The sequence below is a fragment of the Gallinula chloropus genome (genome assembly GCF_964237585.1).
Source record: "Gallinula chloropus genome assembly, chromosome: 19".
Taxonomy (NCBI): Eukaryota; Metazoa; Chordata; class Aves; order Gruiformes; family Rallidae; genus Gallinula; species Gallinula chloropus.
The window spans coordinates 6,611,618-6,638,885 of NC_140104.1; the positions used below are offsets into that span (position 1 = coordinate 6,611,618).

The 27,268-nt window shown below is 50.1% G+C and overlaps 1 protein-coding gene across 1 annotated transcript in view; it reads left to right on the plus strand.

Annotated features, from left to right (window-relative positions):
• Positions 1 to 3,991: 3,991 nt before the first annotated feature.
• RNF43 (ring finger protein 43) overlaps positions 3,992 to 27,268 on the plus strand; it is a gene marked incomplete at its 5' end in the record, with an annotated part of 49,586 nt that continues 26,309 nt past the window's right edge. Inside the window, one exon of the mRNA XM_084272947.1 lies at positions 3,992 to 4,228. Coding sequence (XP_084129073.1) covers positions 3,992 to 4,228 — 237 coding nt within the window. The remainder of the gene's footprint in view (positions 4,229 to 27,268) is intronic.

The following is a 27,268-nucleotide window of genomic DNA, read 5'->3' on the forward strand; positions in this document are numbered from 1 at the left end:
TGAGCACACGTAGGAAGGGTAATAGAGCTGGAAGGACCGGAGAGCTTTGCTTAGACTTTGCTCTGTTGTCGGTGTATATTTACAGTTTTGCAGAACCAGAGTAACTTCTGTCCTTAATGAGCAGGCCCCAGATTCTCCAGGGACAGTCCACCTTCTGGGCCACATTTTAACACCCTCGATAGAAGTACAGTTGCTGTGCAGCTGCCCTGTGAAACACAGACAAGGACTGATAGTTCCTGAGCATTCCCTTCTCTACCCAGATGAAGATCTGCCAGCTGATGTCCCATGCAAACAGGAGTGCAGTCCCACCAAAGACATCAGAGAGTGCCCGGAATGGGACAGTGCGCAGCAGCTGCCAGCTGGGATCCAGGCTCCATCACCGCTGCTCTGCACCAACCACCTGGGGACTGTTCCAGCTCTAGTTTTGCCTTTAAAAAAATGTTTCTTTGCTTTGGTTTTAACTTTTCTTCTTGTGCTTTCTGTTCTCCAGGTACACAACTGCCACGGTTTGGAAAAATAAATCAAAAAATGAAGTTTCTTTGTTTTTGTTGTGACTTTGCACCTTGTTGGCAGCTCTGGTTTAAACCCTTCTGTACATTTTCCATCTGCTCAGGTACAAAGTATCTGGTGTTGAGACTGCTGAAAGAGAAGTAATCACTTGGATTTTTTTAGATAGAGAAAACCTGAACTATCTTCAAATTGGAAACTTTAAAAACATCCCCAAAACTTCCTCACTGGGGAGCCAGTTGGCTTTAATCCCGAGACTCTTGGTGTAGCACTGTTGGATGCTACAGTACCCTCGGCAGAGACAGTGTTTGGTGCTGCCACTGTCTGTGCTTGAAGTCACACTGGGAACTCTGCAAGAAACAAAAGCCCAGGGAAGTCACAAGATCCCGGGGCAAAATGGGTCACGGATTTCAGGAGAGCAGCCACAGGAGAGATGAGCTAATTTTCTAAGTGATTAACCAGGAAATGCTCTTCCAAAACTTGGTGTCAGCAGCAAGTGTGTCTTTCCTGGTGGATATCCACGGCATGGGACAGCTGCAGATCCTTTCCATGGATGGGGAATTTACCACTGCGACAGCTCTCTAATGCTGTCTGCCATGGGAAGTTATTTGCAGCTTTAGCACATGGTTTTAAGGAAGCTGATAAATCAAGTTTTTTATCTTTAAAAATATTTCTGCTGGAGGGAGATGTTCTGTTTCTGTGCATTTGTACTTGTGTGAGGGTAAAGGGGGCATATTCCGTATTTGTGCTGCTCAGAAGATATATGTGGAATAGCAGCTGAAATAGATTTAACTGCTTTGCCCATGATGACCCTTCTTTTCTGACGAATTAGAGCCTGTCCTAAGCAAAGTGCCTGAGAGAGCAGAGGGGATTTCTCAGCACCGCTCAGTGATGACCTCCAGAGCCCTGTGCAGCTCCCAGCCACGGTCAGGATGTCCCACGCAGTCACTGAGCGGCAGGATGGACCGAGGTGAACGCTGTTTTCTTCTCCGTGGGAATCGAGGGGTTTTGTTTCCTTTGATGTTCTCAGTTTGCCTAATTTATGAATGTGTGAGGAGTGCAGCAGAACGGTGTTTAGCAGAACGCCCCTCGTTAATCCGCCCACTTTCCCAGGAGTGCCAGGAGCGATGGGCTGATGGGCCGTACGTCTTGTCCCTTCATTCCCCAGGGCCCTCCTAAAGCGCTGCTGCTCCATCGCCCCATCGCTCCATCGCACCCCTGTGCGGAGCTCCGGTCCCAAGCCGCCCTCTTCGGTCACAGGTCCGACCGGGAGAGTCGCGCACCTCTCGGTGACGTCAGAGGAGAGCAGCAGTGGATTCCAGAGCTCTGACATCAGCCCCAGCCGAAGCCTCCCCGCAGCCGCGGCTCCGAGAGGGCCACCGGCTCCGCCACGTCCCGCGCCCGGCCCGGGACACCCGCGGCTGCCGGCAGCTCCCGCCGCGGGGGGCGGCTCCGGCCCTTCCCTCCGCCCCGCCGGGCCCCGGGAGCCGCCGCCGGGCCGCGCTGCGGGCGCGGGAGGGGCGGGAGGGGGAGCCCGCGGTCCCAGCCCCGCGGGGAGGCGGTGGCTCGGGCTGCTCCACCCTCACTTTGTGTCAGCAGGTAGAGGAGCGCCGGCCGCCCCGTCCCGTCCCGACCCGTCCCGTCCCGAGGGAGCAGGCGGCCAGCCGCGGGCTGCCTTGGCGGGGGTCGGGCTGGAGCGGCCCGCTCGGCTCTGCCCTTCGGGCTGTTCCCCGGCCCCGGCGGCTCGGCGCTGCCCGCGGCCGCTGGCCCAGCCGGTGCGGTGCGGTCGGGCGGCCGGGCTCCGCTGCCGGGGCGCTGCTCATGCCCCGGGTCCTGGCTCCCTCCGCTCCCCGCGCCGAAAGCCGAGCGGCGCCTTCGCCGCCGAGAGCGGGAACCCCGCGGGGTTTGTGAGGGGCTTTTCCGGAGGCTTCGGGGGCTTTTCGCTCGGGGCTGCGGGTTCCGTGCGGGCACTTCGCGTCCAGCCCTGCCTGCCCCGGCAGCTTCCTGGCTCCAGTAATTTTTCTCCCTTTGATCTTGCTGGATTCTCTTTGGGGCTGCGGAGTTCCGCTCGCACCTACCTGCCTGCTGCATGTCTGCGGGCAGCGATCGCTTCCCCCTTTGTCAATAGTTTGGGGTTTTTTCCCCCCTTACAAACACCATTTTTTTGTTTTAAGACCGAGCCCAAACACCGTCAGAGCCCCACGGCTTGTTCCAGCTCCTGGAAATAACTTTTGCCTGGGATTTACAGCAACGCTTCCACCTACCCCGGGGCCGCCGCGGACCCAGCGGCAGGCACACACCGCACCGCCTCACAGGTTTGCAGCTCTTTTTTTCCTCCTCCCTTTCTTTCCTCCTAAACCCTTTCCCGTAGCCGTCTGATCCCCCTCGACTTGGCTTTTAATGGCAAATATCCTCTGTCTGAATTCTCCCAGTTATGAAGACTCCTCGCTACGCCTCGTGCGACCTTCGGGCAGAGCCGGGAACTTTGTATTTTATTTTGTGGGGCCTTCAGCCGGGATCTCCTTAACGCGTGCTGGAAGCGGTCATACCGGAACTGCACAGCAGCCCTGCGAGAGAAACCAGATATGCTGTACCTTTTTTTTTTTGCCTGATACCTGTTTGGCTTGGTATCTAACAAACTCTGGAAGTGTTCGGGGGGGAGGGCGGGGGGGAGCCTTTTCGTTCCCTGGGAACTTGCAACGATGAAGAGAAGCTTCGTGCTTTATTAATGAGCCTTGAGAACTGCACCCGGAGTCAGACTCTGGACGGTGGATTATTTAGGCAAAAAAAAAAGGGTCGTGCTGATCTCCGAGCGTGAATGAAGTGTTTCTGGCCCGAGAAGGATGGAGGGGACCAACTCCATTTGGAAGGCAGCCGTACAGAAGCAAACTTTTTGCCCCCTGTAAATTCAAGCTTGACGGTTCGGTGTGGGAAATGCCGGCGAGAAGGTGAGGCGTCGCCCAAGGGTACTTGAGATGGATGTTTCGAACCCGTGGATCTTCCTCACTCTTGGGCAGGAGGCAGGAGGACACCAGCTCCGTGGGGAGATCTCCAAGCAGCTCATCTCCGTGGGGCTGACGAGCTGCTCCCTCCTGTGCCTGCGTATCTGAACTGATTTCTCGCTTGCAGCCTCTTTCGCTGACCTTCCTGGATTTATCTGCTGGAGGAGGGACTCCTAATCTAGGATTTTTATTTTTTTTTTGTAAAGTTTGTTTGTTTAAAGTATGCCTTTGAGCTCCCAGCGGCCTTTGAGCACGTGGCACCAAGGAAGAGAAACGCTGATGGCGAGAACCGGAGAAGTTGTCCAGTGAGCAGCGCTGGCGGTGACCGAGCCCCTCTCTCCTCTCTCCCTCCCGCCTCCCCATCGCTGGGACCGCACGCTTGGAAACCTGACGAGCTTTGCCGACGGTTGGAGCTTGCCGCAGGGTGAGGACACGTTCCTGAGCGGTATGTGTGGCCAGAGCCCGCTGCTGCAGCTGGTAGCATGAGTGCTGGCCCCCAGCTGCAGCTGGCTGTCCTCTGGCCCTGGCTGCTCATGGCGACCCTGCGCGCAGGACTCGGCCATTCAGGGCTGGTGCTAGCGGCGGCGGTCGAGTCGGAGAGGTCGGCGGCACAGAAGGCCATCATTCGGGTGATGCCCCCGCAAGTGCAGCCCATCACGCTGGAAGGGGAGTTTGCAAACGTTGCTGAGGTGACTCCAGCTGAAGGAAAACTGCTCCAGGTAAGGGCCGCTGCGTTTTCCCCGTCTCCACCCACCTTTCCTCCCCACTCCTGCCCTGTCCCTCTTTCCTCTCCTTGCTGCTTCGCTCCCAGTGCGGCGCATTTGGTTGTTTCCCCACTGCAGATTTAGACCCCAAGCAAGGAGGTATTGTTTTAGGTGAGCTGTCCACATAAAGCTGGTTTTCCCCTTTGTACTACCCCAGCCCTGCTCACTGCTTGCAGCCGGAAAGGGTCCTGCAGACAGTTGATTCTCCATCCGGTCACGATCCGTAGCTGTGCTTGTGGCAAGGCTGAACGTTGGATGTGGTCAGCTGATGCCATGAAAATTATGGCCTATCTTAATTGAGGGTATAAAGCTGAGTGTGTCGAGTCACACGTCGGGACACCGAACACCTGACAGAAAACACGATTAGGATTTTTCTTTGGTGAAATCCGGCAGGTTTCCTGCACCCCTCTGCTCAAAGCTGGGGTTCTGGTACAGCCAAAACACCTGGCTGGCCTCTGCTTGCCAGAATGACCAACCCTGCTAGTTACCATGCTCTGTATTTCCTGCCTCTGAACGTTGAATTTCACCCGTTCAGTGGTTCCTGGCTGTCACCACCGTGTGTTTTACCAGTGAAATTAGTGCTGGTTTCTAAGCTTTACCAAGGAGAGAACATCTGAACTCCTCGCCGCGAGGTGTAGATGCTGCTGGTCTGCCAACAGACCCATCTCTTGCATGTGCTAAGTTGTGAGCTCAGGTTTGTGAGGCCTGGCGTGCAGTGTCTCATGGCTGTTGGTAACCTTGGTGGTTATGTGCTTTATTTGTGAAAACAAGCAAACAAGAAAGACAAAATAGCCTGCACTCATTTTACATTTTCTGTTTGCATGGCTTTTCCTGGTCTTGACATTCCAAATGTGGTTATGTTGTAATCTTAATTACATTTGTAGCTTGGAAATTTAAATTAAAATACAAAGGAATAAATTCTGTGCTGTCAGAAAAGGAATAGGGTTGCACCAGCTGTAGAGTGTGGTCACCTGTCTGAAAATGAACGCGGGCAGTCGGCAAGGTTTCTGGAGCCTGGTTTTGCAGACCTTTTGAACGACGTGGAATGAAACCTGTGCTATAAAATTATATTGCCAGGCTAAAAAAAAAAAAAAATAATCTTACCCAAATGTACTCAAGGTCCTGTTCTGTCATGAGGCAATATCCAGGAAAGTCAATATTTAGTCAAAAACTACAGTGGTGTTGCAACTGGGCACAAAGTGTAGAGTGTGGCCCTTTCTGAAATGAGGAGGTGATAACCTCTCCTGAGCGATGTCTGGATGTTTTTAACTGAGCACAGGGATCCGAAGAGGGAATTTTGTGTTGCCCACCGTCAGGGCAGCACAAGGGAGGATACTGAAGTGTGACCAGTGTCGGGTTTACAAACAAGCTCAGTTCTTTAAAAATCCTCCTTGAAATGGAGAGGGTTGGGGAAACGCTAATCTAATCGGTTGAGTTTGTGTACACAGATACTGACCGGCGCTGTGTATGTTTTTAGGCCTTGATTCCGCCACTACGTGTGCGCAGGTGATCGTTCCTACCCCGTATCCCACTGAATCCGGTGTGGAAAATCATCCGGGTCTGGTTTCAGGCGGCAAGGCAGGGATCGGGGGGTCAGGCTGTGCCTTCTGCAGCAGGATGTTTGCCCCGTGCCAGTAAAGCTCAGTCAAGTGTTCCTGTGACCTCTCGTGTGTGTCTTACGGTGCAGTTTGTAATTCCGCCGCCACATGTCGAACCTCAGGATACAAAACGGTATTTCAAGGCGTTTGGGTCCTGATCCTGCACTGGGATCCTGCCTCTGGAAAGGCACAACCAGAAACAGGGCCCTGACTGTGAAGGCCCAAAAGAAGCAAGAAATTAGGAGGAGGGACTGATCTTAGCTTGTAGGCAGCCAGACCCCCAAGAGACCTGCGGTGTGCTCCATGGGGACCTCTCCTCTCATGTGTGGTTGTCAATATCCCAATCCCCCAAAAACCTTAGGTCATGTGCTGAACTTTGATGTCATTGGACCTCTTGCTTAAATAAACCAGGGCCTGTTCGTGCATACCATCCCAACTGAAGCACACGGCCTGCTTGTCTTTACGCTAAACGAGTTAAGGGTGTCTAGTTCTGACACCGTTTTTGGATGGGCCTTCATGGTGATGTCAGAGCCCATAGACACGGTCGGCCACCGTGCACATCGCAGGAAAGCACCAACTGCAGAGCTTAGCTTGGAGCAGAAGGGTGGATGGCCCAGTCCTGTTTTCAAAGCAGTGCTCGCTCGGTTCAGTGCTATAAGAGGATTGCTTCAGGATGGGCAGTGCAGAATTAGGCCTATATTCTGCTAAAGTTCTCTTTCGCTTATCATTATCTTCAGAGTGTTCTGGCCAGTGTACTTTACTTCCAGAAGCACGTTCTTCATGTAATATAGAAAATCCAGCATGTAAGTGATGGAGCCTGACCAAACGTGCTGCTGGCAGAATGTTTTTGAGGTTCCATTTCTCCCCGCTGTGCTCACTGGCAGCACCTCAGAAACGGACTTTGATCAGAGCGTGTTGTGATCTCAGAAGCTAACTTCAACAATACTTCACCTAAAATGAAATAACCCCCTGTGTTGAATTCTCCCTCACTCCCCTTGCCCCTGCGACTGGTTCTTCCAGGCAAGTCTCTGGGTTTCCAGTTTTGTGGGTCACCGTGCAGGGGTGGGTGAGTGGGGTCGGTGCCAGGGAGCCGCGCAGGACCTGCCTGCCACCTGCCCCTTTCCGTTTATCCAGGCGGCGTTACCTCTGGCACTCTGCACGATGCGGGATGATGCAAAGGGAGAGGAATTTCTCAAGTAGGCAGAGCCACTCAGGACTTTATAGGTCAAAAAACCAACACCTTAGACTTCTGTCAGAAATCATCTTCAAGCTTGTTCAGGGAGCACATGCTCCAAACATTAACGATTGCCTAACGCAGGAGAAGCGGCGTTGGGAACCAGTTTGCAGCTCGCACGTGGCTGCAGGTCTGGGGCTCTGTGGAGCTTATTGCAGGAGCCTGGCTGCTGCTGAAACAGGCCCAGGGAAGGGAAGAGCAAAGGAAAAGTATTAAAGGTGGAAGAACCAAACCTTCCAGACATGTAGGTTGGAAAGAACATAGTGGGATCTTCCTGGTAACTGGCGATCCATGAGCAGCCAAGGGTGCACCAGGCCCACCAAACTGCAATTGCTACGGCTGTTTGCTGCTTTGTACCTGTTTTCCCATCACCAGTACAATGTTACAGCCCTCGGTTTCAGTATTTTTGCTGTGCTGTTAACTGATTTTGAGGGATAAATCTTGGCTTCCTTCTTGCCTGCACCTCTGTCTCCACTGGATACTGGAGAGAGTTCACGCTGCTTGAAGATAGAAAGGGAAATAAGGAAAGTCTTGGGAAGAAAAGGAGAGGGTGGCTGGAGTAACTTGAGAGAAGGGGATATAAGATTTCTCCAAAAGAAATTACAGCAGAATTCTACTATTGTGGAAGAAAAAAGATTATTTGGGAAATGGTTCAGCACTTTAAGTTGTTTTTCATTGTTTTGGGGTTTTTTTTTTAAGCATAATGTATATACAAACAAACATAATTAAGACTGACCATTGGTAGTTTTTAAATTTTTATTTGTGTGTATATATAGCACCAATCTTGTATAGAAGGGAAAGGGTGACACCGTTGTTAGGTGTGGTGTGGCCAGGATTGTTAGAGTCTCTAGGCTGGGGCTAGTATTTTGGAAATATCTTTGAAAGTTTGGCAAAAGTCCTCAAAAATGATATTTAGAAAAAGATAAATAAACCCAAACTGCTCTATTAACTACAGAGAAGGCAAAGCAATCAACTGCCAACCACTTGAAATGCTTACATATAGAAAAAGCATGTAGATATGTAGACCAGTGGAACAGTCGTCTTATTTAGCAAACAAAAGTCTCTACTCAGTTTTCCCAACACGCTTTATTTTATCTCAGGCCTCACAATACCTCGTTTCATTTCCATATAATCTTAGCAGTTACATAGTTAACTGATTGCAGGAGAAAGTCAACTCTGATTTACCCACTGAGCACATTGTTTTAGCTTATTACTGAAAGAAAAAGCCCCTTGAGAACACAGAACAAACCCCTTAGAGGTTCTGAACGCCCAAAGCAAGGATTAGCCACTTTCTTTTCCTCTAAGAAATATGTTATTTAAAACCCATGATTTTTGGAAGTCAGTCTTCTAGTTATGGTGCAATAAGTGAGACTCAGAGGAGTATCCTGAATCATTATTTTTAGGTGTTGTGTCCAACTCGGAAGCTGGAAGTCAAACATAGATATGTTCACAAAAGAAGGGTGTCGCAATGATAATTAACCCTTGAAATTGGTGCCATGGACCCACTGTGATTATCCTGGAAATGGAGAGCGTTTCCAATGTTGCAATGCATAGTGCAGTTGGAGAATTGTAATCACCTACTTAGCCACTTAGAGTTACCCTCCCAACCCATAAGAAAGTAAATATATTAGTAGTCTTCTATACTACTAGCTCCTGGATCAACAAAAGGATGTTGAGTGCATAATGTTGACAGAGATCAAAGAAGTGGGAAAGTCTAACCAAATGATAATGGGGACTTAAATTACCTGTGAATAAACTGGTTAGATAGCACAATAAGAGTAAGTTCAAAGCAGCACTTTCTGCCTCTTGGAACAGCTAGTACTAGAGTACACAGAGAGATATTCTTGATGTGGTGCTAAGTAATGTGCGAGAACTGACTCAAGAGCTGGTGAGAGCTGAGCCACTGGCATTGGCTGCTGTGTAATAAACCGTGTGGCCTCAGCACCAAAAAGTGGAACTCTGACACTAACCTTTAGAACGGGAAATTGCACTGAAGTGAGAGGGCGAGGTGAATGACTTATGGCTTTAAAAAATATCTTTAGATGTGACCTAGATCCTAGTCCGGAAAGTAAAGGCAGCCTTGGGAAACATGCAGAGCACTGAATCCAAAAGGCAGGAGGAACCCCGTACAGACACGTGGCACTGTACAGGAAACCACTTGGGCTAACCAGATGTATTAAAAATTGGACATGAAGTATTAGTGGAGGATTGGCACAGTATGGAGTATAACCTGAGGTGCCTGTCATAGTGTTAGTGGAGGATCTTAGACTCACAGACTGCGTTAGGTGGGAAGGGACCTTCCAAGGCCATCTGGTCCCACCCTGCAGTGAGCAGGGACGCCTTTCACTAGAGCAGGTTGCTCAGGGTCCCATCCACCCTGACCCTGAATGTCTCCAGGGATGGGGCCTCCACCACCTCTCTGGGCAACCTGTGCCAGTGTCTCACCACTCTCAGAGTGAAAAACTTCTTCCTCAGGTCTCATCTAACCCTGCCCTGCTCTAGTTTAACCCATCACCCCTCATCCCATTGCTCCCTGCCCTTACAAACAGCCCTGCCCAGCTTTCTTTTAGGTCCCTTCAGGGACTGGAAGGGGCTCAGAGGTCTCCCTGCAGCCTTCTCTTCTCCAGGCTGAACCAGCCCAGCTCTCTCAGCCTGTCTTCACAGGAGAGGTGTTCCAGCCCTTGGGTCATCCTTGTGGCCTCCTCTGGATGCACTCCAAGAGGTCCATGTCCTTCTTGTGCTGAAGGTGCCAGAGCTGGATGCAGAACTGTGGGGATGGGGGTTGTGTCTCACCAGGATTTAAGTGTGTCTGAAAAGTGAGACACATCTCCAGATGCAGAGTAAGGAATGCCAACTAGCTGCTAACAAAGCTGAACTTAGAGGCTGGTTCAGAACTAGCATCCCTCTCTTGAGCATAGGCAGAGGCTGAGCTGGAACTTTGCATGGTGTGTCTTCTCCTTTCCTGATCCCAACAATGTGTGGTGGGAGGAGGCTATTCTCTATTTAAGAAGGAGTTTGAAGGACTTTAAACCTGAATCTTGCAACTCCCCAGCTCACCATCTGGTGCTGGTTGTTGTCCCAGTAGAATTATTTGACACACGTAGGCGTAGACCCATCTTGAAGATTTTCAGTGCTAAAAAGGTCACAGATCTGAGGCCCAGTTACTTACATGGGGCAGGGACAAAATGGAGAAAGAAACCCAAATGCAGTGGAGCAAAGATACATGGACAGGAGGCAAAATCCACAGGTCTGGAGCAAGTGACAGTCAGCAGAGGGCTTCTGGCCACGCACACCCGTCTTGGAATATATCCAAGGAGCAAGTGGACGTTTCCCAAAGATAAGCTGGCAGAGGGGTGAGGTTACAGAAGGGAAACAGGCCTCAGCTGGCTACAACCAGGCTGGGTTTGTGGGCCCAGAAGGGTCCTGAGCCATTGGAGAAATGGCTCTGCTCTGTGCCTCTGTACAGCTGAAGGCCTGGTAAGGCATTTCCCACAGATTATGGAAGGCTCTTCTGAATGGTGTGCACATTCATTGCTGTTAAAGGAAAGCTGTGAACCATCAGAGCAAGGCAAATGTCCCAAACTGTGTATGGTCAGGGAGCTCTGCTGTATCGGGCTTTGTTTTGGGCAAAGACTGACACGTGCTTTTCTGGATTATATTTCCATGTTTTTCCATGCATGGAGCTCTCAAACATGGCCAGAAGCTTTCTGTGGACTTTCCACCAAGTCTTGGTCTGAAAACAAGCAAATTTTAACCTAAAAGAAAAAAAAAAAGTAACAGATCTGTGCAGTAGAGAACGTGCAGCACAGTTTGGCCTTCAGGTCTGTCTGTCTTTGGTAGCGTAAAAATCTGTGTGTCAGGGGGTTGCCAGGAATCAAATACAGGAGATTTTGGTTTACAGACAAAGCAGACCTGTAAACCAAACCTCAGTACAGGGGCACATACTACACCTGAGCAGTGCATGCTCCTATTTTATCACCCTTTTGGACTTCCCTCCCTTCTAGGCCTTGGGATTGGATATAGACAGGACAGGGAACAGAGCAGGCGTCAGTGGTGTGAAGGGTCATGGTGGTCTTTTCTGCCTTTGCATTCCTGATTTTTTTGCTTTCTTTTTTCTTCAAAACCTGTTTGTTTTCCCCTTCTTGCACTGGCTGCGAGGAACAGGAAGCGCCGTACTGCCTTTCATTTGCCCATAACACTTTCAGTCTGCATTAGGGAATCGTAATCACATCTCATGCTTCAGAGCTTCGGGCTGACTGCCAGCATGGGTCAGGCAGGAGTTGGCCAAGAGTTGTCTTGGGACCTTTTCACTGTTTTTTTTAAGGAGCATCAGAGTCTCTGGCTGTATCTCAGAACAAGGTGCTAAAACATACGGGTCAGCGTTCAGAGGTTGTAAAGAGAATATTGTATCAAAAATGCTTGGTTTGTGTGGGTTACTTCTGTGAACAAGATGGAACAGATCGCCAGCTTGGAGTGGAAGACTCTCTTCCCCCCCTGCAGCCACCCCGTTCACATTATCTGAAATTTTGGGTGTGTATCCTCTTCCTCTGCAGCTTCAGACATGAATCATCTGCCTAGATCAACGGATGTATTCTCACCTCATCACTTCCCTAACCCTGAAGGGGCTAGTCAAGGGCATTAGTGGCCCTTTGATCTCTCTTTTGTTCTCCATCTCAGTAATTTGGTCTCCAGTGAACAAATGGGTTTATCCAGCACATATTGCCATGCTCAGTATCACAATAGTGGCAGAAATGTGATGGACTGTCATGTACAGAAATTCTGACTAGGAAGCTGAATTAATTGCCCTTGCCATACACTCTATGAAAGGAGTTGTAAGTGTTTTACCAAGTTGAGATCTGACATCTTAGTTTCAAGTGTAAGTAAAGCAGTTTGGGGATTAAATATCCCGTTGTTTTGGCAAAAGGTATGTGAATTCCAGATCAGAATGACATGAATGACTAGAACTCAGACTCGCTGCCTCTAAAACACTTCAGCAACTGTTCTTCTGTGGGGTCTCTGGTGGATTTGGTGGGTATGAAAGTTAAATAACAGAGTGCATTGCATTAATTCCTGGACGTCAGTTTGAATCAGAAGTTAATGCTTAGCAAGGTAGTCTCTTTAGACCACCACCCAACATAGAAATACAACTTCAGAAACCCAATGTCAACTAGGCTTTAAAGCCCTAAGACTGCTGACACGTGTCACTTTAGGAATCCTCTCTTTGGTACCTGTTGGTTCAAACCCTTAACAACCATACCATTTGCATTTTAAGGTCTTTAAGATATTCTGAGGTCTTGGTCCTCTCCACGCTGTGGAGCTGGGGAATCCAGTGTGCCTGCTGGGAACCCAGCGTTGGGAATGCTGAATGCAGTGGTAGGCAGCTGGTTCAGCTGACAGACTACAAAGGAGAAATGATAACCTCTGGACAGGCAGTTTGCAGAAGCTGGGGGGTTTGCAAAATTGACTTCTTTTCCTCAGATGCCAACAAGTACTGGCTCTGTTCCCGATAGGTCAGACTGGTTCTAGGATTCCTGATAAGCACATTCTTGGTTCTGTAGTCTGAAGGATTAATTGATATCTGCCTTGTCCTCCTTCCCCTGAAAGCCAACTGCAAGGTAAGGCAAGATGCAGTAGCAGTGATCCTGCAGACTTCAGTCTGCCTGGGACAGCCTGAGGAACCCCTGAAGCCAGAGTTATCAGAGAAGTTTGTCCATCTGCCCTCAGACTGATTCACACAAAAGTCAAGACATCTGCTCCAGTCTGTCCTCTGAACTCCCACCTCCAGATTTTCATGCTAGATAATGGTTTTTAGTAGAGCCTGTCTCAACTTAGACACCTTGTCCCCACAAAGACCTGTGTTTCAGAGATTCTGGATTGTTCACTGGGACTAATGAGCAGTAATGTATAGATTACATCAGTGCAGATACCTGAGCAACTATTTCTGTCCATCTGAGGGACTTACAATTTCCTTTGACCCCTATAGTCCTTAAAATTATGTATGGAGCTTTATAGGAAAGTGTTGCCCTCTATCCCAGCATGACATCTTCAGCAGGGTCTCTCCACCCAGACAGCACCATAACGTGAGGCTGTGGTGACTTGTTTATTATTCTGACCAGTTTCTGAAATGCAGCTTTCCTGGTAGCAAGAAGTTCTGCCAGAGGGCAAGAAAGACCCACTATCTAACATCCAGAGTTAGATATTCCCCCTTTCCAGATAAGGTTTCTTACATGCTTTCCTGAGGTCATATCTTTCACTGGAGCCAGAAAATCGCTTTTCTTCCCCCCCCCCCCCCCTCAGAGAGCCCCAGACCTTCAGGGATAAAGTGGTATGTCTCCTCAGATATTTGATGTCAAGCAGACCACCTCCTTCCTGTCTGCACAGAACCAGACCTGTCAGGTGGCCTCTGTTTGTTTGTATCACCGACTGTGAGATAAAGAGGTGCAGTGATACTGGTAATTGCATAACATATTGTATCAGGAGATGTTGTGATACTGCCTGAGTGTTCGTGCCTCCGGCCATCAGTAAATTCCACCAAAGGTCAAGTTGTACAATAGCCTCTCCAGAGGATGTCTCCCTTCTTGCCTTCTGCAGAGCTGGTGTGTGGAGTTCCATTAAACTCCATGGCACTGCAACTGCTGCCAGGAATGATGCCAAGTGAGGCAGGCTGTGGTTTGCAGACTACTCTACAATGCTGGAGACACCCCTCCCCACTTAACTTGTGGGGAGAGACAGAGAGGGAATTACTGCTTAGGAGTAATCACCTTCTGAATATGCATGTGGGTTGTCATTTGGAGAAGAAAAGAAGATAGGATGATAGTAATTGTGTGTGTTTGAGATGTATAGTGTGAATCCATGTGATAAGCTGTCTCTGCTTCCTCTGAAGCCCTGTGGTTGGGATGAGTTGTAGCCCACAGTGAAGAGTTTATCCCTACTCAACATTCTGACTACGTAGGTACTGACTTACAGGCATCTCAAAGAAGATTGCTTAATGATGGTGAGCTTCTTCCACAGCAGTAATCTGACCCTCGTGCCACGATTTATGAAGTGAGGGGGAAAAAAAAGGTGAAATGGTGATGGTATTTATGGGTGGACATCCTGCTTTGAGTAACCAAGATGAATGCTGCTATTGAGAGGCCTGATGTTTCCGTGAAGGCAAACTTCCTTATGTTTATTTAATTCTGTTGACCGTGTTAAGAACTTTGAGAGATTTTTAATGGCTTATAAGCTCTGGTTAAGCATCTGTACGAACATGGGTTTAAGTAGGTGTGGCCAGCAGGTCTAAGGAGGTGATCCTCCCCCTCTACTCTGCCCTGGTCAGGCCCCACCTGGAGTGTTGTGTCCAGTGCTGGGCTCCCTGGGATAAAAGGGACAGGGATCTCCTGGAGAGAGTCCAGAGGAGGCTACGGAGATGATGAAGGGCCTGGAGCATCTCCCCTGTGAGGAAAGGCTGAGTGAGCTGGGACTGTTCAGCCTGGAGAAAAGAAGACTAAGGGGGGACCTTATAAATGATGTTTATCAATATCTTAAGCATGGGATGCAGGGGGAAATGGGCAGCCCCTTTTCAGTGTCTGTGGGGACAGGACAAGGGACAATGGCTGCAAGTTGGAGCACAGGAAGTTCCACACCAACATGGGGAAGAACTTTTCCCCAGTGAGGGTGCCAGAGCCCTGGGACAGGCTGCCCAGGGGGTGTGGAGTCTCCCATCTCTGGAGAGATTCCAGCCCCGTCTGGACGCTGCCCTGTGCAATATGAGCTGGGGAGCTGCTTTGGCAGGGGGAGTTGGACCCCATGAGCTCTGGAGGTCCCTTCCAACCCCTATGATTCTATGATTCTAGGTGAGCTGAAGAACTGCAGATATTTTGAGAAGATTTCTAAACTTCTCTAAAGTTTATGTAGGACCTGAAAAGTCTCGTTGAACCCTGGTGAAAGCTGCTGATGCTTAAGATGTTTGGGTGTTTTTTGGTGATGTGTTTATGTTAGCACAGATTTGAAGGAGCTTTAGGAAGATACTATGCTGAATTGCAGCTTGTCTGTGTCCTGGCAGGGAAATGGCATTGTCTGGAGAGGCTAGTGACAGTCTGGCTGCTGCTTGGCCACACAAACCAGTCTGTAGTTTGGGTGTGTGTTAAGGATTTCCTTTGATCCAGTGTGGTGATTGCTGTGATCTTCAGAGGCTTCAGTCTCAGTCTCTTGTTTATCTCTTGTTTGACATTATTTATGATTTTGCAGGTCTTTGTGTTACCTACAGCAAGATGCCCAGAAAGAAATAATCTAACTTTCTCCATTTGACCGACTTTTTGGTTAAATAGGCAGTTTTTAAACGATGTCATTTCAGTTCCATGGACATGATTGAGTGATTAGAACACGTCAAAGAAAACAGAATGATGTATATGTGTATATTGAATGCTATTCTGATCTATTCTTCACCTAAAGCCTCACCTATGAGTACGTAAGAGTGTAGAGTCTGGTCAGTAGAAATGTTTGGGGACTGGCTGTTATGCATCCCTGAATCATAGAATCATAGACTCATAGACTAGTCTGGGTTGGAAGGGACCCCAGATGTCACAGAGCTCCAGCCCCCTGCCACAGGCAGAGACACCAAACTCCAGACCTGGAGCTACACAAGGTTGCCCAGGGCCCCATCCAACCTGGCCTTGAACACCCCCAGGGATGGGGCACCCAACCCCTCTTTGGGCAGCCTGTTCCAGCCCCTCACCTCTCTCTCTAGAAAGAACTTCCCCCTAATATCCAATTTAAACCTTCCCTCCTTCAGCTTCACTCCATCCCCCTTGTCCTGCCATTCTCTACCCTTTGAACAAGCTGATTCCCCTCCTGTTTCTCTGCTCCCTTCAGGGACTGGCAGGCTGCAGTGAGGTCCCCCCACAGCCTTCTCTTCTCCAGGCTGAACAAGCCCAGCTCCCTCAGCCTCGCATCTCTACCAAATTGCATTGTCTCTCTTCACCTGAGAAATTAAAAATTTAAAGAATTAACTGAAATATCAGGTTTACCAAAAGTTTTTGTAGGAGTTACTCTTCTTGTTACGCTCAGCTTATGCAAAGCCCAGCTGAGTTTTCACCCAGCGTTGAAGGAACCGGTGTCATTTTGTCTGTCACTGCTACAGGGATGAAGACTCACAAGGCAGCAGTGAACGGGTTGTAAACCAAAAATGCCATCCAGTAGGAAAAAGGATGGCTTGTTTGAACTGGGGGAGTCCAGGGCTGGTTTCTGCACAGCAGACACCCAGTGAAGAACTTTGTGTTTCAAAGTCATTTCTCTTTCATCCTTAAATTCATCCTTAAATTCATCCTTAAATTTTGATGTTCCGTGGTGTTTTGCCAGAGTTCAGAGTAACTTCAGGAACTCAGCTGTCTTTCAGATGTATTTACAGGGAAAATATACCTGTCATTTCCACTCAGGCTGCACCTGTAAGCTGATATCCTTGGGTTTCTCTGTGTTTCACTGTTTTGTTTTGCTTTGTTTTCCATCATGTTTTAACAAGATAAGCATCTCCCCGTGTATTTCCCCTTCATTTCAGTAATTGCCTCTCCAGTGACCGATTTCCTGTGCTCCTCTGTTCAGGTATTATAAGATCTGGGTGTACAGCCCACATACACCAGTGCATGGAGCCCTCACTTAACCACGTTATCAGCTCAGGTAATTCATTGTAAGCTCTTCAGAGCATCAAATGGGAAATAAAACACTCGTTTCTCTGAACTCACTCCCTGAAGACACAACCTGTGTAAACAGAGATGCTTACCAGATGCCTGGAAGTCTGACATCATCAAACACCGTGGTGGGAATTGAGTTTCTTTCAGGTTTTCAAAGTGCTTCCACCGAAATCATTTAGCCCTCCAAAAATTCAATCCAGGTGTTAAAAACTCAGTGTTTGACACGGTTCTGACTTGCTGCATAGCAACACAGAAAAAGAAACAGGTTTGAGTATCTGTAAGATCCAAACCATAAAGGGATTTATGACTAAAACACAATAAATGAAGTTCTACATTGAATAAGCTAGGAAACAGTGTTGTCTCTTGTGCCAGCTGTGATATGCTTTCTTAAAATAAGCTTTGCAAGTATTCAGCTACATTCTGCATCCTTGGACCTCCCTGCAGGGGTCTTGCCTGGCAAAAAAAAAATACCTAGAAAATCACAATTGAGAAGCAAGGAGATGTGACTACCTTATAGGAATGTAAGAATGCCATGTACTTTTACCCATTATTGACTGGAAGTTCAGGATCAAATGAGAAACCAAGGTTGTAAATTGGGATAGCTGAACAAAAGTCACGTTGATAATGCCTTTTCATTCTCCTCTTATTGCTGGGCAATGCTGTTCCAGTGTTGCTGGGGCGGTGTTTGATCAGTGTTTGTGTCGGCGTGCTGCTGTCTGGAGCCCAGCGAATACAGGTTGTTGTATTGCATCTTGGCTCTTCCAAGGCGTCGAGCGACCTTGCAGAGGTGGTGGAACAGGAGGTCAAGAGGAGTGAGCTCAACCAGGCTGCGTACGGCACGGGAACGACCGCGCTGCACCTCTTGTGGGGCCTCCCACAGAGATACCAGCGATAACCCCGGCCTTGCTAAACTGCGTGGCTGGTTTAATTATTTGACATCAAAGCCTGGATCCAGATTTAAAGGAAGTATGAAGGCCTGAGTCAAGAGTTTGATTCTGTGGAGGTTCTTCTGCGTGTTTTATGAGCGTATTAGGCAGTGTTGAACCTCTTCTATCAGTGTGATGAGCGGCGTGGGTGCCCATGGTCATAAATCGCTTCTGTCATCACCTCCTGCGGGTCAGGAGTTTTATGTAGAGCAGTGACTTGCTTTGCTCTAAATATAGGGAAACTTCAGTAGTTTCCCTATATTTCTTGGAGAACACAAAGTCAAAGGTTTCTTTACACAGAAGAGAAAAATGAGATCTGAAATGATGCTCATTTCTTCTAGCCCGTACTGTTAGACTTGGTCTTCTGTGCAGATCAGCTTTACCCCTTTTGTGGAAAGTCACTGGAAAGGAGTGGGGCTTCTTGGGGTCAACTTGTCTAGTAGAGGGCAGGCGTCTGCCCCTGGGCAGGTGAACCATGTAGTATATGGGCACAGTCTTCATTAGGCTTGCTTCTGAAGGAGGGAAAGGCTCAGCAGTGTGTGGGCTACGTACACGTAGAGTAGGATGTTGGTATAGGTGGTTGCTGCTTCAAGTTAGGAAAAGAGATCAAGGTGTGTGTGTCCTCTCCAGTCCTGACAGTCATTAGCATTGGAGGCACCCAAAGACAGGACAATTGGACTGTGAGCCAAGAACCCACATGGCTTTCGGGATCTGTTACACTTCCACAGCATCTCTCATCAGGGAATGTAACTCTGGGCCTGTGAGAAGAGCTCTTTCTGCTTAATTTAAACCTTTAATTTGGCAGTGGCTTGAGGTGCAAGGTAGAGCACAGAATCGTAGGGGTTGGAAGGGACCTCCAGAGATCATCAGGTCCAACCCCCTGCCAAAGCAGGGTCCCTGGGACAGGTCACACAGGTCGGTGTCCAGACAGGGCTGGAATCTCTCCAGAGAAGGAGACTCCACACCCCCTGGGCAGCCTGTCCCAGGGCTCCCTCACCCTCACCGGGGAAAAGTTCTTCCCCATGTTGGTGTGGAACTTCCTGTGCTCCAACTTGCAGCCATTGCCCCTTGTCCTGTCCCCATAGACACTGAAAAGGGGCTGCCCATTTCCCCCTGCATCCCATGCTTAAGATATTGATAACCATTGATCAGATCCCCTCTCAGGCTTCTTTTCTCTAGATTTAACAGTCCCAGCTCACTCAGCCTTTCCTCACAGGGGAGATGCTCCAGGCCCTTAATCACCTTCATAGCCTCCTCTGGACTCTCTCCAGGAGATCCCTGTCCCTTTTATCCCAGGGAGCCCAGAACTGGACACAATACTCCAGGTGGGTCCTGACCAGGGCAGAGCAGAGGGAGAGAATCACCTCCTTTGACCTGCTGGATATAAAACAGATCCACAGACAGACAGACATATCCATGTGCATATGGGCACAGATACTCACACGCCTGTGTTCCTGCGCATCTATCGCTACACACAGCGTTCTTGCATGGCAGGTATCAGCCCAATATCCCATTTTTTTTAGGTGCAGGAATTAAGAGACAGATTTGGCATGGGGATTCCAGCTTAGAATACCTAAAGCCTGACACACACAGTTACTCTCAGAGCCGGAGCCGGCGGCGTGGCGTGGCGGGTGCTGCTGGAGAGGGGAGCGCCCAGTGCTCGGCCCAGCGAGTTGGAAAATGCTCCCTGAAGTCTCCAGCCCAGAGCAAGGCAGAGCTTGAGCCGGGCACAGACAGAGGCACCGATCGAACGTCTGCAGCACTTAATCTCTGCAAATGTTAATAAAAGTATTAGGCAGGCAACATGTTTCCTCTTGTTTTGTTATGGTTGAATTTCATATGCAGACAGCATGCCACGAACCTCGCTTTCCCTTGCCATCCCTTCACACCAGCAGCAGCTTTCCCGAGCCTCAGGCACCGCAAGCTCTGACTCATTTACTTAATATTCCTCTAATGAAACTGCCCAGAGCTCTGGACCTATTCTCCTCCAAAACAATCTTCCTCCTCCTTATTTTTCCACACCCTACGCTTTCTTCTCGGCTCTCCTCACATTCCTAATCAGACTGGAGCTGAGCTTCCCTTGAGCAGACCTTCCCTTGCTGCCAGCCCCCGCTTCCCTGCCCAGTGCCCCTGCCCCAGCCAGCCCAGTGGCAGTAGGTGGGCTGTGAGGACCAGCCTGCGGGTCCAGGCTGATGGTGTGAGATGGCACCAGAGGTACCAGAGGTACTAGACAGCCTTTGTAGTGAAGAAACAAGCAGGAGTGTTTCCTCAGCCACAGTGTGAGGGGGAGAAGGGTCTCCTCCCCACTGCAGTTTTTGAGCAGAACCCAGGGTGGCTTGAAGATGTGCTGATTTACAGGGCATCCTTTGTCAGGGGACCACAGGGGCTGTGGCAGCAGAACTGGAACGAGCACAGAGTGCTCCTTGCAGAAAGGAAGGGAATGGCAGAAGAGGCTGTAACTGGCCTCTGGGAAAATCCCATCCTGGGGCTGGAGGGTACTGGGCTGAGCAGAGTCCCAGCCCAGGGGGCTGCCACCAGAAATAAACCAGAGAGCAGCCGCCCAGCATCGCTGAGGACCATGTTACCACCTGAAACCCTGAGGTGGTGAGGGGTTAAACCACAGACACTCAGAACGTGTTTGGTCACAATGCTGGGGTCCAGAAATAGAGAGTTCTAGATCTTTTGCCCTCTCCCAGGTCCATTGGCTTTGCTTTCTCTGTGCTTGGAGGCTGGTACTGAACACTGTGTGCAGCAGAACAGCTGGGATGGAGCCATTAGTGTATATGTTTTATGTGTGTATATATATATTTATGTATGTATATAAAAGCTGTATTATATAGTCTCACTGCATGAGACTGCAAAACCCAGTAGAGAAGCTGTGTGGTTGGAGTAGGGGAAGAAAACACACGTAGGGGAGCAGCCAACACTCCCGTGGGTTTTCCTGGATGTGGAACACGAATGGTGTTGGATGGGTCTGACCCTTGTTGGGCTGCTCATAGCTGCACCAAGAGACACTGTCGGGCTGATGGTACTTCTGATACTCATGGTTTAGGGATCTTCACTGGGAATTTCAAACTCATTCTTAAAATTTTCTGCATCATTGATTAGTGTATGTCTGTGTGTGTGTGTGTCTGTATTTCTTGTTTTACTGAAATGTCCAGTCCCCCTTGGAAAGACTTGGGTCCTGTGGGGAAGAAGATGGGGCTGATCCAGGGCAGGGCTGGATGCCCAAGTCTGTGAGTAGCAGCAGCCACTATGAACAACACAGGAGCCATGCTTCTGACAAACATGGGACCTGGGGAGCTTGGCTTCTCCAGCTCAGCCCTAGTTAAGAAACTGCTTCTTTGTAAGGAGCATTTCCAGCCCAGTGTGCAAAACAGGGGTGCTCTGTGAGTCCTTTCTACACGCGTGGATTGAGACGGTCGCGGATTGTTGGGTGGCATCTGCAGAATCCCTGCATGCTGTGCCTGCTGTGAGAGGCAGAGCGGTTCCGTGGGGTAAGGATCACAGAATCACAGAATCACAAGGTTGGAAAAGACCTTTAAGATCATCAAGTCCAACCGTTCCCATCCTAAACTAAACCAGATCCCTAAGTACCTCACCTACCCTTGCTTTAAACACATCCAGGGAAGGTGACTCAGCCCCTCCCTGGGCAGCCTGTTCCAGGCCCTGACAACTCTTTCAGTGAAAAAATGCTTTCTAATATCTAATATCCAATCTGAACCTGATACCTCATAGGCAGGAGGGTGTTGTGATCAGTGAATGGAGGGTTTCTTCCTCCTGAGCAGCTCTGTCAGGATGCACCGGTAGGTTCTGAGCAGTGGAAGATCTATTTCGGGCTGGATGAGCCGGCTGGTGAAGGGCACATGGGGTGGGGGGGGGGGCGGGGGAGGGAGGCTGTGTAGGGTGGTGGGTTGAGAGGTGCTGAGGTTGGTCTGCCCCTGTGGCAGGGGGTTGAGTAGGGGGTGAGAAGGACCAGGCCCATCCAGGGGTGCGAGCGAGAAGAGCGAAGCCATTTTACGCCCGGGAACCGCAGGCTGCGATCGAACCTCGCGCGCTGCGCTGGCAAGGAGAGGGCTGCTGTGTGTAATTGTCAGCCTTGCACACACAAAGCTCTCCTGGGCTGGCTGCTCCTGCAGCCTGTACAGACAGGCCTGCGCTCCTCAAAGACTGAGGGATCGGATTCTTGCCCTCCGGGGGTTTCCAGCCCGCTCGCAGTTCAGAGGAGTCCTTTCTTTCTCCTGCTGTTCACGCCCTGCAAAGAATTTTCTATCAACAAAAGAAATTGTTTTATAATCGACTTGATGTTCATCCCCAGTCCTGGGGTATGAAAGGGGTTCCCGAGGACCAGGGAAATGGAGAGTTGGAAGTTATGGAAGTGAGGGATGGCAGCCAATGGCCCAGCCCTGCCCAGATGGGGCAGATGAATTTGGGAGGAGGGGGGGTCTAGGATCAGCTCTGGGAGTGGCAGTAATCAGACAAAATGCCAGGAAAGGAACAGTCCTTAGGAAGAAGGGGGAGGGGAGGATCCCTGGTACATGCTTTAGTAGGCTGAGGAGACTGTAAATCCCACAGCTGGACTCAGGTGTCTCTGTTGGGTGCTCCATCATGTGAAGATCCTTGAAATGTTGACTGTATCTCAGGCTGTATCTCAGAGTCAATAGGACAGTGTTAAACTCAGAAGGGTTTGGGAGAAACCACTCTAGCCAAACCCTACTTGATGGCAGCCTTGTCATGAGTCTTCTGCACAGAGGTGCAGCAGTAGGATGTCATGAAAACTTGGGGAGGCCTCATCAACAAGTAGTTCAGGAGCCGTGGGGCAGCCTAGGGAAAGAAGAAAATGTTGTCCTTGAAGAAGACACATGTGGTGGGGTTTGCAGTCACTTTTGAGACCCACAGCATAGAGACCTGTGTGACCAGCTGTCCTGGTTCTGGCCAGGACAGAGTGACCCTCCCCAGGCAGCCAGCACAGGTGAGCTGAGCTGGCCCAGGGTGTTTTCCACACCACAGGACATCCCCCCTGTAAAAGAGGTTGGTGGGGGGGCAGTGGGTCCACACAGCTCTGGGACAGGCTGAGTGTGGTCAGGCACCGGGTTGGTCTGTGTTACCACCCTGTCAGGTCAGGGGGTGCTCTGTAGCATCACGTGTGTGTCTTCTGTCACAGGGCTCCGTTGTTGTTCCCCTTCTGCTGTCCTTATCCCAACCCATGGGAGCTCCATCCGTGTCTCTTCCTGGGGAGGGGTGAGCGAGGGGCACCCATCTTCCATCACTGCTGCTTATGATGGGAGATACAGAACTTGCCTGCAGTCACCTCCCTCAGTCACCCCTGCAGTCACCTCCTCAGGGATGGAAATATTAAACTCTTCCAAATCCTATTTCCACTATTCCTGCACATCTGTAGCCCAGGGCTCCTTGTTCTACCCTGAAGCAGTTGTCCATTTCTTTGCCTTTTCAGGCTGCAGTTCCATGTATGTTTTCAGTCTATTATAGCAAAAAATTCTTCCAAGAAAAAAACCCCTGGGGCTCCAGCAGCTCAAATACAGCTCCAGGTTGGTGATGGGACAAGGCGGTGGGCAGGTTGCTGCAGAACATCATCAGAAAGAAGAACCTCCTGGGGAGGCACAGCCTCTGCTCTTGGGACACATGGCAACCTCAGGCTGGGCAGAAAATCTGCTTTGAGTTACATAACCGTATTTCAGGGTCTTCTGAAGGAGCTGCCACTTGCCTTTGAGGTACAAATCTCTCTGCCTGGCTCTGTGGTGGTGGAGTCAGTATTTTTTAGAGAAAGATGGAAACGTGGGCTCAGGACCTGGACTTTGTTACCTGACTAATTTTCTTGGCTTCCCTGAATGTGTCCAGAAGCTGGTGAGTTTGGAAGGGAAATTCTTATTTTTTTATGTGCTTACAAAAGGCGTTTTGTAAATGTCAAAGTTGAAAGTACTTTTTCCTTAGCAAAAAGTGCTTCTCCTTAGCAAAAAGTGCTTTTCCTTAGCAAAAAAGCTCACCACCAAGCCATCCAGACCTGGCTGGGCAGCTGGGCTGACTCCACAGCCTTTTGTAGGAGGTTTTGAGGGCTTTCAAGGCAACCCCATCTCAGGTTGTATCTCCTAGCCAGGGGCACACACTGAACACCACCCAACAGCCTTTGAGCTGTTTGTGTCAGGATTGTTTGCTTACTTAATTTTAAAACAACCTCATCCCTCCAAGCGAAGCGATTGCCACATCACGATGCTCTGGAAGTGTCCTTTGGCTCTGCCTTTCCAACAGCAACGGGGTCAGTGGCCAGCTGGCCACTGGAGCAGGAAACCAAACGACAAGGAGGATAAATAGTGCTTCATGGAGCTGGAGTGTCTGGCAGTGTGAGGATGGACCAGCCTCCGGAATATTCACCAGGGAGAGGGCTCTCGATGGCTGCCCAGCTGTCTGCCAGCAGCAGTGGGCTCAGGAAGCAAACGATGTATGGACCCCTGCCCCCTCCCCACACATAGAAGCAGGAGCATTGTCTTGCTCACTAAAACAATGGATTTTGCTGGGGACAGAAGGAGTGGTTGATACAGTTGACAGAAGTGTCATCTCTGCGGGTTTCCGAAGAGCCACAAGCAGCCGTCCTTGGGCAGATCTCTGGGAGAAGCAGCAGCCTGTGGGGATTCCCCAGCCCCTGATTGATGTGAGCCCTGAGATTGTAGGATGGGAAAATGAGAAGTAGAGTTTGGGGCTCTCAGCCTGCCCACACTGTGAAGGGGGCTCATGGTTAACGTCATCTCGTGTGTGCCAGGACAGCAGGCGCTTTGCAGTCATAAAGGACTTGATCACAGAGGTGAGAAGACAGCTCAGGCCAAGAAGAGCAGGAAGGAGGGGTTGTGGCACTCCTGGTGTCAGTGAGATTCATCAGGGAAGGTCGCTTTCAGGCTGGTTTTTGGTGTTAGAGGAGGATTTGAATACTTCTCTGGGAAAAGTGCCTCCCCCACTACCCCACAGCAGCGTGTCCAAGCTGACCTCAGTGGTTTCCTGCCAAAAATACCTGTGAACAATAATGACTTGTTAATGATTTATCCCAGTGTTCTCAAGTGCTGCACTGATTCCTAGTACAACAGAAACCACCCAGGCAGTGCTCCACAGGCTTGAAGGTTTTGGTTACAATGGATTTTTGTCCTCACAGAGTGCCAGCAAGTGGGGATTGCATGAGGAAACCAAGGGCTTGGCACGCCGGGCAGCGTAGGTGCACACTGTTCAGGGGAACACCTGGGGGGTCTTGGTGGGGAAATCAACTGACCTGTGGCAGGGGAGAAACCCACTGAGCTGTAACAAAGGGTTGTCCCTTCCAGAGCTGGCAGGCAGCGGTGGGCAGCCATTTCAGCAGGTTCTGGGTGGTGATGTCAATGCCAGCAAGGCAGAGCTGTACAGAGGGCTGCTGCAGATCCATGCTGCCTGCACCAGGCAGTGGGAGCTGGGAGAAGGAGCTGGGACATGGACACCCACTGTTTTCACAGCCTGTCAGGGCAGGAGTGTGGAGCCTCGTAACGTGGGGGGGGTCGGGGGTGAGATACAACATTAAAGAACTGTTCTCTATGCTTCCAGCACAGCTGTGTGATGAACCCTGGATCAGAGATCCTGTCTTGGTGAGGGGGAGCACAGCAAGATGAAAAGCAGCAGGTACAGAGGGAGATCTATGAGTTCACCAATGCCTCCACCCTTGGGAATCGGGAGAAAAGGAACTGCCTAGGGACCAGGGTCTGCACCAGTCAACTCAAGGTGCAGATGGCAGATTTTCCACAGTGCAGTTTCTCTGCTGAGCAGCCACAGCAGCATTCCCAGTCTTTCTCTGGCAAGGACCAGCATCATTGTTAGGTAGAAAGCAGAATAAAGCCGAATTGGCAGGTGTTGGGCTGGCAGCTCCCTCCATCACGTCTCTGACCTGCAGTAACCAGAGATGAGAGAGACTCGTGGGAGGGCTGTGCTCCTTTCTGAACTTCTAGTCCCAACTGCTGTGACTCCAGATGTCCTTGTTACCCCGGCATTCACCCTCCTTTTGGATCTCTGATCCCTTCTGGAGGAGAACATGGGTTGATGAGAGCTGGATCCTCCTCCAGTGGAGATGATGTCGCAACTAACCTACTTTCACTGCCTCAAACACATGGGCTGTGCCTGGCTCCCTTCCTGCCCTGCACTGAAGGAAGCTCCTAGAGCTCCCATACCATTTGAGAGTCACGTTTGGTCACATCGTTGGGTGGCCTCCAGTGAAAGCAGTGGGTAGGTAATCTACTGGATCTCATTCTGCTCAGCAGGGAAGGGATTTCACTCTCCTCCCCATCTGTCCTTGATCCTGCCTGTTTGCAGCTCCGTGCTGCTCCGAACGCAGCCGCAGAGGTGGCTGAAAATGGAAATTTCTTCACCTTTTTGGCCTCAGCCTCTTGAGTGCTGGGCCAAGAGCTGTGTCATCCTCATCCCTAAGAGCCTCTGTGTGGAGACATGCCCTTTGGTGATGAATGCTGGAGTCTTCAGAGGCTCTCAACAGGCTGAAACTAAGGGGAAGAGTTTCATGCTTACCTGCTTCAAGTTCAGTGTGGAACGTCTGGGATGCCTTTAGTTGCTGGACTGCCCAGGATGCAAGCTTGCTTATGTACCTCAAGGATGGTGATAGCCAGGGGTGCGTGTCAGAGCTGACAGAGGTTGGGTTTGGAGGTGTCACATCAGAACATCATCAAAAAAATACTGATTGGCTCAGCTGAAATCCTCTGCAGAGGTCATTTGTGGAGGGTGTTGTGGAAGGAGGTATGAAGGGGTGAAGAGGCAGTGAGGTGTGCTTGTGAAACCCTCTGGGCTGTCAACCCCTGTGCTCTGGGCACATCCTCCAGATGAGTAACTTCAGCAGGACACTGGAAAGGGATGGAAAGCTGGGATTGCTCTGGCCTGTGAGACGGGGTCACGGGGTGGCAGCAGTTCTGGATCAGCCCCTGTGTGCCTGTGCTGACGTCATCATTCCTGCTCAGCATCACCCATGAAATGAATGCTCAAACAGGTCTAACTTTGCTGTTCAGACTGGTGCAACCCTGTGTGACCGGGGGTTGTGTGGCCTTTAAAAACAGGATCTGCGCCTGTACGTTGGAAGGGGAAGGTGGCAAATGACCCAGCACTGGGACTCAGGCACCCCATCTTTCGTGCCTCCTGTAGCAGCTGATGAGCTCAGCATCCCCAGGAGCCCGGAGCTGCATTCTCGGCATTCCTGCAGCTCCTTAGATGTCAGTGATGTCATCGATAGCAGCCAGAGAAATGCGGATCCCAGAGGGCCTGAACTCATGTCTTAGCAAGCAGGCGTAGGAGGAATGGGCTTTTGCAGCGTGCTGCACTGTGCTAGCAGGTTTTATTGACTCCAATCACAGCAAACACATTTGCATCCAGGGTTCTGTCTCCTGGCAGTAATACTACAACACCCAGCAAGGGAGATCCTCATGTCCTCCACCAGCCACTCTCTCCGCCCTGTTTGAAACCCCTACATCTTGAGCAGTAAAACAATGGGAAGCCGGTGTGGTATGCCATTGAAAAGCAAGTCATTTATTCCTTTAGCTATT